Source organism: Montipora capricornis, chromosome 12 (genome assembly GCF_036669925.1).
Source record: "Montipora capricornis isolate CH-2021 chromosome 12, ASM3666992v2, whole genome shotgun sequence".
In the NCBI taxonomy this organism is placed as follows: Eukaryota; Metazoa; Cnidaria; class Anthozoa; order Scleractinia; family Acroporidae; genus Montipora; species Montipora capricornis.
The window spans coordinates 36,892,438-36,904,937 of record NC_090894.1 but is presented as its reverse complement, the minus strand read 5'-3'; the positions used below and the strand labels follow the sequence as shown (position 1 = coordinate 36,904,937).

Genomic DNA, 12,500 nt, shown 5'->3' with positions numbered 1-12,500 from the left:
AACCTAATGCACTGGTGGTGATTGCCGGGGATTCTAACCCCCTTTCAACGGGTCTCAAACCAAAGGACTTTTACACAGTACCCCGGTATAGCCATCGCAGAGTCTGGAATTTGCGGTGACGGCCAGGACTCTGAGACACAAACAGCGTCGGCATTGTTACATTGTTACATCGCAGGTTCGCAGTTAAGATGACAGGGTTCCTATAGGTCTTCTGGTAGGGAAGCCTCTTTAGAACAGATCTGTCGATGGTCCTGTGAGTAGGTCTTTTGTTGTCATTTTCAATGGAGCGTAAAATAATTCTTGAAGGTATCTGGCAAAGATTATAATGCCGCTCTTTACGTTGTCTTCCAGCTCGAACCCCTCGTTTTCGCCACGCTATTCCCAAGTCAGAAAGGCAGTTCTTGACATCCCGGGGCAGTACTGATGCACATGACTTCAAGGAGAGTAAATATTGGGAAGAATAAACAATCGGTTCTGCGCTTTGGAAATTTTCATAACCGCCTGCAGATGAAATTATTCAGTTTTGATTTCTCCTTAGTTGTTCTTAAGAATTGGGAGTCAAATCTCCTGGGTTGGATTCCACATCCATACAAATGGTGAAATCCCTAGGAAAATTCAATTCTGTTCTCTGTAGAAGCAGAAAATCGTACCTAAATCATTTTGAACAGCATCTTCTGGACCTCGGCTGTTTTTTTCCGAGAAAATCCCTTTTCTACAAACTGAACTAATCTCCTGGAAACTCATTCACTTTTTCTTAAGATTTCGTATTCTCAAGTGCCGGTTCCTCATTCAAATCACCGGTATGCAGCCACATCCCCTATTTTGGCCTCCTTCCTTCACCTTTATCTCACTGTCACTTTCCCTCCGACAGATGATCCTCTTGTATGTTAGTAGTATGGTAATGTAATCCAATTCCATTTCATAAGTTTGGTTCAGTTTTAAACGCTTCCAATACTCTTTTCATCACTCTTTATTCGTTCCAAGATGACACATGAGTTTCGGAGTAACCACTTGGCCTTAAGATGTGAGTGTTCCTTATTTTTGTCTTCGAAATGCAAGGATCTGCATCATTATCATCGTTGGTTCTTTGCTGATCACAAATATCAGAGAGCTCTACCTCTCGCCGTCTAATAGTACTTCTAAAAGATTGTCGCTCTGTTGAATGGTGGTACAAAGAACCAGTCAGCTTTCTTTCTTTTAACAAGGTGATTACTGGGCGTCGAAACTCGGGCATACGTGCTGAGTACACTACAGGATTAAGTGCCGACCCGCTATAATGTAGTGCCTTGAAGAACAGAACAACTTGTAGAGGCACTGCGGTTGCGCACTTACTACACGAGAAAAGCACTAAATTGAGGCTAAAAAATGGTAACCACGTGACTAGGAAGAGAAGTATTAAAACAAAGATAGTGTAGGCTGTGCGACTTTCTCTCTTCATGGCTCGAGCTCTACTACGTGAAATCTTGGTCTTGTTTTTTACTATTATCCATATTGACGTGTAAGCAAAGAAAATCACGGAAAATGGCACAAAAAACCCCAGTGTAGAATAAATGAGGAACGTTCCTTTCCATTGGGGACCTTTGGGTATGACGAAGTTAAGCGAGGCAATACCAGCGGCCGTGAGCCAGACCATCGCCAGAATTATTAAGTTGGATCTCGATGAAGAGGTGCGATGGCGTAAAGGAAATGCAATGGCGTATACACGCTCAACACTGATGGTCATTAAATGCAGGATAGACAGCATCCCTGATAGGATATCCATGGGGCTAAATATTGTCTGCACATGGACTGCCGCCTTGTAATCCTGATGAAACAAAAGAATCAACAATGTCACATACAGAGGAATCGTTGCTGTACCCACAAGTACGTCACCAACTGCTAAGCCAATCACAAAATAATTGGTTCTCGTTCTAAGGCTTCGTTTCTTAATAAACACCAATATAATAAGGACGTTTCCCAGAATTGCAAAGGTGGCGATAGTCAGGTACACTGAACACCATATGACGAGGTATTGAATCGCAATAAAAGTTGGCCTTTCGCTGGCGTCGGATATAGTCAAAGTGCTGTTAGAACCGTTAAGCATCACGACTCAGGACCTGAAAGTAAATGAAAAAAAAGGATTGATATTGTTAATGGGTTGACCTTCAAAAATGAATCACAATAACAGTCCTTTAATAATTAAATCATTTTCTTTCCTTTCTTCTGTAGAAAAATTCATTGCCTAACTAGTGAATTCCATGGTAAATTTTATGCTAAAAACCGATATCGCTACTCTGCCAGAGTCTCTTTCGATCTTCCTAGATAAGTCGGGAGACTACTCTCCTCTTCCCGACTGATCTAGGAAGATCGAAAGAGACTCTGCTCGCAGAGTACGATATCACATGAATCACAAAGCAATGAGCGTGATATCGGTTTTTAGCGTAAAATTTACCATGGAATTCATTAGTTAGGCAATGAATTTTTCTACAGAAGAAAGGAAAGAAAATGATTTAATTACTAAAGCAGCAACCGGAAACATCAAAACACGGACAATTCGAAACGTTTTATTTTCACTAACCCTACAGGCAGTAGACTTTGGAATTCACCAGTTTGGCAATGAATTTTTCTTGAACCGCACGAGTTTTCAAAGAAAACAAGCACACTCTCAGTGAGTGAATGGAAAGGAAAAAAGCCGAATAGGAATCACGCTAAAATTAGAAACCATAAAAAATTTTGTCAGTTTAAGGTCAAAAAAATAGTTTTACTGATGTACTTTATTCCACTTTATCTCTGCCACATTTTGATGTATTTCATTGAAACACGCCAGCTTGGCTTGGAACAAGAATCGGCAAAATACGGCAATGCAACCAAGATAAGACGAACTTCAAACAAGATCCGCTTAAACACTAAATTACCTTTAGGTGCTTTAAACAAACTTCTGAAAGCACAAGCTAGTGAAATTTCCCCCTAATTTTACGAGAACTCATTTCGATTACGTGTGTATAATATAAGGGCAAAATTTTCTTGTCACTGTCGAGGCACATCGAAAACCAGGTGGGCAAACGTATTAAAAAAGCACTTGTTCGCTCGCATTTTAAAGCAAAGCAAACAAACAATTCAACTTTATCTTTGTGTCCAAAATAGTACAGATAATTGTTATTTAATTTCAGTTGTCAATAAAAATTCGAGTTTCATTCCTGAACAAAGGAAAAACCTGATTAAACCACTTTTTAAAAATACGCATCAACTTTAAATATACTCTGGGAGCAGAGTCTCTTTATAACGCATCCGTAAAAAAACAAACGGTTTAGTGCCCAAGGAAAGAATTTGTGGAGTAACTTCTTCCAACAAGTATGAGCTATTACTGGTATTCTGTTTTGTCGTTGTCGTTCTCTTTCGCTCTCCTTTCGTTTCTGTTCTTGTCATAGGTCCTCCAGGCATCATGTAACCTTATCTGAGCTTCTAAAGATATGCCAAAAATTGCAATACAAAGAAAAAAGCAGCTCTAAGCAAACTAAAAATAAACACTCAGCTTTAAGTTTATATCCCTCTGATGCTTGACTTGAATAACTGCGTAGCCACCAGTGTGGACCACAAATATCATGATATGTCAAACTGGATTGAAACCAGCGAAAAGGCAGAAAGAAAACATTTTCCAAACCGTTTTCCGCCTGATCACGAAAACCGTTGACTGTGTAAGAACTATAGTTGACGTATCATGGCCGTGTAGCAGCGTCGAGCCACAGAAAGCACGCGAAAAATGAAGCCTCGCTTATTTTTAGTTGAGTTAACCTAGGTTGAGCCTGCACTCCAATCGAAAACCAGTAACTGGTCAGCGGTCAACTTTTTTTCTTTTTCTTTTTTTTTTTTAACTTTTTTGGGGGTTGACAGGTGGAGTGCGTATTCAACCGAGGTAAAATGAGGATCACCAATTTAACCTACAGGTAAAAACGGATTCAACCTGAGAACAGATTTTACCTGCAACATACCTTCTGTATATCTTCAACAGGTACGTTGAGTGAAAGTTCTGAAGCACCTGTTGGAGATCACTTCAGCTTATTCATTTAGCCTCACCCAGTCTAGCGAGATGCTTTCACGCCCGTTCCCGTTTCGCGCCCGTTCTTTATTCCCCACTGATCTTGAACTCATTTGTACTAGCAAACAACCTTCTCATATATGGGGAACTATCAAGCTTAACTCACTGAGAGCGAGTTCGCGATCAAAACTTGAAATTGCAGAAGTGACTTGAGTCATGTTTCACGAGGGAAATTAAATGTCCCGCTCATGAAAGATGCCCATTGTGATGATATGGGGAACTATCAAGCTTAACTCACTGAGAGCGAGTTCGCGATCAAAACTTGAAATTGCAGAAGTGACTTGAGTCATGTTTCACGAGGGAAATTAAATGTCCCGCTCATGAAAGATGCCCATTGTGATGAGAGAAACGTCTTAACACAGAACAAAAATATACTATTGTAGGTCTCTATATGAGCAAATTTTCTCTTAAAGGATAAACGCGCTTTAAGACTGAGGTAGTCAGGTGATAATTGAAGCGTTATCCAACTTTAAGACACAGGACGAAACTAAGTTAATCAACAACTGACATGTTTTATTCCTTCTCACCCCAGTTCCTATTGCACACGGCCTACACAGTCCAAAGTTCACGCTAACACAACATCTCCCCTTTTCAAGGTCACAAACAACTTTTTTTAAAGATCACAAACAACTTAAGGTTCTCATCTCAGACAGCAAACAAAAATAAGAAACGACGAATAGATTTTGCCTGAGATTTAAAACGAACATATAACAATATCTGAATCATGCAAGTCCTAAACTCTCTCTCCTTCATGCAACCTAAGCGAAGGCTTGGTCAGTCTCTTTTGCCTTGAGGATATGCAGGGTGAGGGAAGGGACTTCACAGGAGTAGGTGGCTTGTCTACAGACACAGGTTCCTTGCTACTCGGCATCTCCGGTTCTTCTCCAGGAACTGGTGTGATGTGTGACCGATTCCGTCTCACTGTGCCTCTACCTGTCTCAACCGTGTAGGATCTTGGTGTTTCTGCTGCACTTGCAACTGTTCCCGTAACTGTTCCTGCGGTGTTCCTGTCATTAATGTACACCTGGGTGCCGGGTTGTAGTGGCTCTAGCGGAACAGATCTGTGACGCTGGTTGAAGTTGGTCTTCAATTTATCCTTGCTCTCTGCTTCTTTGCAACTTGTCGATGTCAGGCCAGCTTGGGGCCAAATTTGTATAAAAAGTTGGAACGGTGGTTCTGATTTTCCGTCCCATGAGTAGCTCTGCTGGCGAGTGTCCACAAGCAAGTGGGGTAGATCTGTATGCTAACAGTCGCTTGGTTGGGTCTTTCTCTTTCTTCAGAAGAGACTTGGTAGTCTTCACTGCTCGTTCAACCTCGCCGTTTGCCTGTGGGAAGCGGGGACTACTTGTCGTATGTTTAAATCCCCAGTCCTTTGCGAATTGGGTAAATTCTGCTGATGCATACTGTGGACCGTTATCACTCCTGACTTCCTCTGGAATGCCGTGTCGTGCAAAGATCGCCTTGAGCGCTCTGATAACTTCAGACGATTTGGTTGTCTTATTCATTGCCGCTACCTCTACGTAGCGAGAGAAATAATCAACCACTATCAAGTAAGTGATATGATCGAATTCGAAGAGATCAGTTGCAGTCATTTGCCACGGACGCTCAGGGAAGGGTGTTGGCATGAGTGGTTCTGGCCTGATTACTCGGTGCTTAGCACAGATTTTACAGTTCTCCACCATATCTTGTATCTGACGACTTAAACCTGGCCACCAAACAGAACTCTTAGCTCGCTCTCTGCATTTAGTTATCCCTTGGTGTCCTTCGTATAGCTTGTCGAGGACTTCTAACCTCAGGGATGATTGGATAACAATTCTTGATGATTTTAGCAGTACTCCTTGAACTACACTTAGCTCTCCTCTGTCTGGCCAATACGGTTTCAGTGCGTCATGAAGATTAAACTTGTTCGGCCAGCCCTCAAGGCAATAATCTTTAATCTCCTTACAAATGGGGTCTTCATCTTGAGCCTCCTTGATTTGTAGTAACTTGATGTCTGACACAGGGAGTGAGTCAAGTACACTGCCGAGATATATGTTCATCTCTTGTTCCTTTATGGTGGTCTCACACTCAGAACTGGTTGGCTGGATTTTAGAGAGTGCGTCAGCCACGTACATTTCCTTTCCAGGCATATGGATGACTTCTTTCAAGTGGAAACGCATGAGGCGCATCCAAAGACGCTGTATCCGCGGAGGGACGTCATTCAGTGCACGCTTTGTAAGGAGCGGCACCAGTGGCTTGTGGTCCGTTTCTGCAATGATGGATTTACCCACGATGTAGTCACTGCATCGCTCAAATGCCCAGGTCAAGGCAAGGGCCTCTTTTTCGATTTGCGCATATCTACACTCCACTGGAATAAGGGCTCTGGATATGAATACCACTGGTCTCCAGCTTTCATCATCTTGCTTTTGAAGGAGGACTCCACGCAGTCCAAAAGATGATGCATCAGCAGAAATCTTTGTTTCTCTGTTGGGATCATATAATGCTAGGACTGGTGCTTTTGTTAAGCTAGACTTGATTTCTTGGAAGGCTTTCTGTTGTGGTAGTCCCCAGATCCACTGGCTCTCTTTCTGCATCAGGTCACGAAGAGGTTTTGTCTTGTCAGCTAAGTGCTCTGCGAACTTGCCCATATGGTTCACCATACCGAGGAATATACACACGTCATGAACGTTGCTTGGTGCTGGAAGGTTAACAATAGCTGTTATTTTGTCTGGATCTGCTTTAATTCCGTTAGCACTGACCACGTTTCCAAGAAACTTGATCTTTGGGGCACTAGAAATGCACTTGTCGATATTGAGTGTCACGCCTGCTGCGGACAGGCGGTCTAAAACTACTTTCAATCTTCTGTCATGTATTTCCTGGGTAGGGCCATGACAAAGGACATCGTCAATGTTGCATTCAACTCCTTCCAATCCTTCAAGGATTCTACCCATGCACTTTTGGAATTTCTCGGAACCTGAGCTGATCCCATAGGGAAGAACGTTGAAGCAATACCGACCCCAAGGTGTAATGAAGGTACTTAGTGGTCTTGAACTTTCTGACAACTTTATTTGCCAAAGTCCAGAATTTGCATCCAGTTTCGTGAAGTACTTCGCTCCTGCAAGCTTTCCTAGGGTGACGTCAACTGAGGGTAACGGGTGATTCTCGCGCTGTACATACTCATTTAGCATTGTGAGGTCAACACACACTCTTACTTGACCATTAGGCTTGGGGATCACTACCATTGGCGCACACCATTCCGTTGGTTGCTCAACGTGTGAGATGACTCCAGTTTCAAGCATCCTTTGAATTTCCTTCTTGGTCTCAGCATAAAGTGGGATTGGTACTTTCCTAGGCAGTGACAAGGCGAAGGGCTTTGATCCATCTTTGAGCTTGATGGTGTACTCTTCTTCCATTTTTCCCAGACCAGTAAACAGCCACTGGTGGTTAACTCACGCACCCTGCTTATAAGTTTCAGGTTGACTACTGCATTCCTGCCCAAGAGTGGTCGGGCCAGATCCTCTACAACGTAAATATCTTCTTCAATGGACTTAAGTTCATTGGTAAGACGAGCTCTGAACACTCCCTTACAGTTCATTCGGTGTTTGCATGAGCCTGATAGAACCCTGGTGGTAGGTTGTAACCGTGCTTGGCTCAATTCGAGAAAATTGTGGCGTGGAATCACTGTTACGTCAGCACCACTATCAAGCTTGAATAGCAATGGTTTTCCATTCACCGATATCGTGGCAGTCCACGGTGTCTTGCTATTGATTTGCACTTCGTGTAACTCTACTATTTCACCGAGGAAAAATGATTCTTCAGTCTCAACTTCAAAAACAGTTCCCGATTTTGGATTTGCTGAACTCTTGCACGCTTGTCCTATCTTCTGACATTTTCTGCACTTAGAAAGACGGGCTGGACAGACTTTCTTTGGGTGTGGGTTTCCGAAGCATCTTGAACATTTCGAAAGTTTGTTGTTTGAACTTGAGTTTTGGCTTGAATTGGGTTTTGCCGGAGAGTTTTTGATAGGAAATTTCTCCTTTTTCTTGATTCTTCCTTTAGCGATACTGTCAACTTCCACTGATTTCGATTTAAATCCACCATCAAGTATGCTTTGTTGGTGTTTTACCGATTCGCGTTTTCTTGCCAGGTTTGTAGCTTTTTCTAAAGTTAACTTCGGATCGAGTTGTAACCTTTCCGAGAGGTCGCGATTTCGTAGTCCCACGACAATGCGGTCTCGGATCAATTCGTCTTTCAACGCACCAAAATTGCAGTACCTCGCAAGGCCATACAAATCTGTGATGAAGCTGTCAACAGATTCTCCCTCTCGCTGGATTCGGGAATTGAATTTTGCTCGCTCGAAGATTACGTTTCTTTTCACGATGAAGTGGTTCTCAAATTTGCCTTTTACCTGATTGTAATCATTTTCTTCTTCAGTTGTGAGCTCAAATGAAAGGAAAATGTCATCAGCTTGATCGCCCATGCATTGCATAAATTAACGTGTTTACTTGGTTTTCGCCGCTTCGCTTTTCGAAACCAGTGGCTTTGCAAAAGCGTTCAAATCGTTGAATCCATTTCGGCCAGTCCTCCGGCTTGAATGAAAATTTCTCCGGTGGAGGGACTTGAAAGTTTGCGACCGGTTGGATTTCTGGTGCGGCTTCCAGTGCTTGAGCTACGGGCGGTGGATTTTGCTGCCAGGAAAGCGCACCGGAAGAAACCTCGTGCTCGGCGGTTGACATGTGTTTGTCCTGTTTGTCCTTTTTGTTTCTGCTTTCCGAACAAACTCAACGGTTAATTGACAGTTCGATGGAAGCGTAGCGAAGGTTCAAAGCTAATGTGAAGCTACCACTTCTGACACCATGAAGCGTTATCCAACTTTAAGACACAGGACGAAACTAAGTTAATCAACAACTGACATGTTTTATTCCTTCTCCCCCCAGTTCCTATTGCGCACGGCCTACACAGTCCAAAGTTCACGCTAACACAACAATAATGTATTTTATATTTAGGAGCTTTGACGCTAATCATTTCAATGAGCTGTTATAAAACATGTCGGAAAATGATTCAGCCATCATCAGTTGAAATTGAAAACATGCAAGTGTTGTTATAGGATTTTGCTGATAGCTCAGACTCTTGCCAAACAAGAAAACTATTTCAGATGTAAATTGAAAAGCTAGTCTACTTGACGCCTCGAGTTTTATTAAGGTTTAGGTGCGTCTAACGGTCCCAGGTTCCAAAACACCCTTATTAATAAACACTTCCTCTTTTCCTTTATATTTTGAAAGTGTGTTTGCTTAACACCTTCCTGGCAAATTTTGAGCTTTGATTTTTATCCAAAGACTGTTTACGTTGAGTGTAACTATTGGATTTCTCGGTCCGCCATTACTCACGTTCAATACTGACCGACTGGACCTCAAAGGGCTGGATCTAGGGAAGAGTGACGTTATTCACTCAATAGATTAGAATTTCAGCGTGTAAACGCAGTTTATTATGTATGCTAAACACAAGTTTAAAAATCTGAAAGCCCGAAACTCCCTATCCTGCTAGCAGTTTGTTTCTCCTACACTTCCCAAGAGAGAAACCTCTGCGAGCAGCTCTTAGTTTCTTTGAGTGTGCCGCCGTCCAGCGCCAAGGACGAATAAATTAAATTTGAACCGGCAAAACGAGTTGGTAAACTTCTTTTGGCGCTTGTGCGTGCGTTCAGCTACGTAACTGTTGCATTTGGGCGAGCCTGCTGTGTAGTGATTTCCCGCGAAATAAGACGACGTCATGTCAAATACACCACGTGGGGTGTGACGTACTTCGCACATGCTCGATGGAAAATCAAACGGTTGCTCGCAGTGGTTTTTCTCTCGGGAAGCGTAGGAGAAACCAACCGCTCGCAGGGCTGGTAGAAACTCCCGTGCTGCATATTAATTCAGTCGTGTACAAACGCATTGCATTCTTAAACCAGTGAGTCTTTGACGTCATTTTCTCCTCGATCCAGCTCTCTCAAGATTTTAAAGTTAGTTAACGGTGGACCATTAAATAGGAAAACCAGTTCAGTAAAATAAGCAAGTGTCATTTTGAAATTAAGGCTTAAAACGTTGGTCATTCAGTGTTTAGTTAACACAGTTTTGAAATCCAAAAGAAAAAAAGACGTGATTTTTTTTACCACTTTAAGCAACGGCAACGGCCACGAGAACGTCATCTCAAAATATAATTTCGCGCTATTTTAATCGCTTTGTGATTATTTCAACCTTTTTAATTTGACAGGAGTGTGGTAGTTCCTCAAGAATGATACTGGTCGGAACGGTGATGAATTTAGGGGAACAAATGAAAATTTATCTTCAAGTGCTGACGTCCTTGATAAAGTCTCAAACTTGGCTATTTCACGTTGTTAGGGAGCTTTAGCAAGAACGACGACAACGGCTACGAGAACGCCACATAACAATAAGGTCGTGTTCTATTGGGATCAACCGTTTTTACTTGGTTGGGTTAGTTGGGTTTTTTAGTGTTCTATTTGGAAAAAACCGTTTTCGGTAGGTTTGGTTGATCAACTTTTTCAACCGGCATCAAACTAGTTGAAACGGTTGAAAAAGCATTGGCAGCGACCGCTGTCGTTTACGCGGGCCACTTTAAAAAGTCGGGCGCGGGCTCCTTCCGTGTTGCTTTCCCTCAACTTGTCAACGCTGAGAAGTCTGATAATAACTATTCCCAGGAGTTACCGCGTTCCAACCGAAAACGGTTTGAAAAGTATTCTATTGCGAAACCTCAAGTGCTTCAAGCTAAACCGGTTGCGGTTGAAACAGTTGATCCCAATAGAACACGACCTTAAGTTTAATTAGCAAAAACAATAGTTCTGTACGCCCTGCACGTGCATTTTACGTTTTAATACATTTTTTTTCCGGTTGTCGTCTTGACAACGACGTGAAATGATCAAATTTGAGGTTGTGTGGAGGACGCGAGCATCTGACGATGAATTTTCAATTTTCTCTCTTAGGGTGCGTTCGATTGACCGTAATCCGGAATAGGAATACATGGAATATAAGTTATAAATCCTTGGTTTTTACGGAGATTCACATTAAAATTGTCAAACATCTGCTAAAATGCTATTTTAAACATATTTTTATTATCCTTGCTGCTTCGAAACGCGCAAAACATACCATTTTCATCATCAATCCACGTATTCTTATTCCGGAATAGGGTCAAGCGAACGCGCCCTTAATATCCACATCGTTCTCACCAATTTTATTATTGGATTGTGAACTCACATTTTCCATGCCGAGCGACTTGGAGTAATCGCCATATTACATTAACGGGAAATAACATCTTCAGACAACGTTCTCGTAGCCGTCGTCCTCGTCCTTGCTTTAGGTCCCTATTAGAGAGCTTAAGCAACGACAACGGCGACGGCAACGAGAACTTCATCTCAAAATAAAAATTCGCGTTATTTTAATCGCTTCGTGACTATTTCAACCTTTTTAATATGACAAGGATGTGGTATTTCCTCAAAAATGACATTGGTCGGAACTGCACCTAATTTAGGGGAGAAAATGAAAGTTTATCCTCGAGTGCTGACATTCTTCATAAAACCTCAAATTTGGCTATTTCACAGTGTTGTTTTGCTGACGACGGCAAAGAAATGGACGAGAGTGAAAAACGCACCTGTAGAGGGTGCAAAGCTATCGTTTAGGTGCACTAAGTATGCAAATTTGTGACGTTCTTGTTGCCGTCGGCGTTGTCGTTGCTTAAGCTCCCTTTTTACACAGACAGTAAACACCACAGTGCTTTATGTAAAACCTGACATTCCGTTCCGTTTCGTTTATCTTAGATACCTTAGCCTTCTACTGTTTAGCACCATGAAAAGCTAATTACAATTTTAACTATTGTTTGAGAAGCGAAATCGAATGTCCGCATCTCACACGCGTTTGACATTAGCATTGTGACCCACTTTTGCTTCCTGAAGACATGCAGGGCAATTTCATCTCCATTGTAAACAATTTCTTTTCATTAAAGGGGGAGGGGTTAGCGTTTCAATAGCCATCTCGCTGACGAGGGGTGGGTAGAAAGCATAAGTTGGCGCTTGGCGACGACGACAGGAGAGTGCTTTGCGTCTCATCTGCGCGTGACGTAATAAGCACCATAGTTAAGGTCATTCCCCTGAAATAGGACTGACAATAGATTTTCGTTCAAACTTTGCCTATTGGTTGTTCATCTTAAGGGAATTTAAATTTGTAATAAAAAAGAGGGGTCCCCACATTTGTTTAGGAGCAGGAGCACCTTGCAATACCCCATAATTCCTTAAAATATGAGCTTCAGAATCGTTATTATTTGAATCGTTCATGCCATGTCTTGTGAGAGGAGAAAAAATAGGGAGAAAGCAAAACAAGAAATATAACTATAGATATACTGTATCAACTTCAAGGAATAATTAAATATATGTTTCATCATAAAAACACTCATTTCC

At 42.1% G+C, this 12,500-nt stretch overlaps 2 protein-coding genes across 2 annotated transcripts in view; both read right to left on the bottom strand.

Annotated features, from left to right (window-relative positions):
- Nucleotides 1–970: 970 nt before the first annotated feature.
- The window catches only part of LOC138025766 (adenosine receptor A3-like), a 20,381-nt gene continuing 8,851 nt past the window's right edge, over nt 971–12,500 (bottom strand). Inside the window, exon 2 of the mRNA XM_068872930.1 lies at nt 971–2,096. Within this exon, the coding sequence (XP_068729031.1) occupies nt 971–2,083 (1,113 nt within the window). The 5' untranslated portion in view covers nt 2,084–2,096. The remainder of the gene's footprint in view (nt 2,097–12,500) is intronic.
- LOC138025765 (uncharacterized) lies at nt 7,290–8,534 on the bottom strand. Its single transcript, XM_068872929.1, has one exon. It carries the CDS (start codon nt 8,532–8,534, stop codon nt 7,290–7,292), a length of 1,245 nt encoding a protein of 414 aa, XP_068729030.1.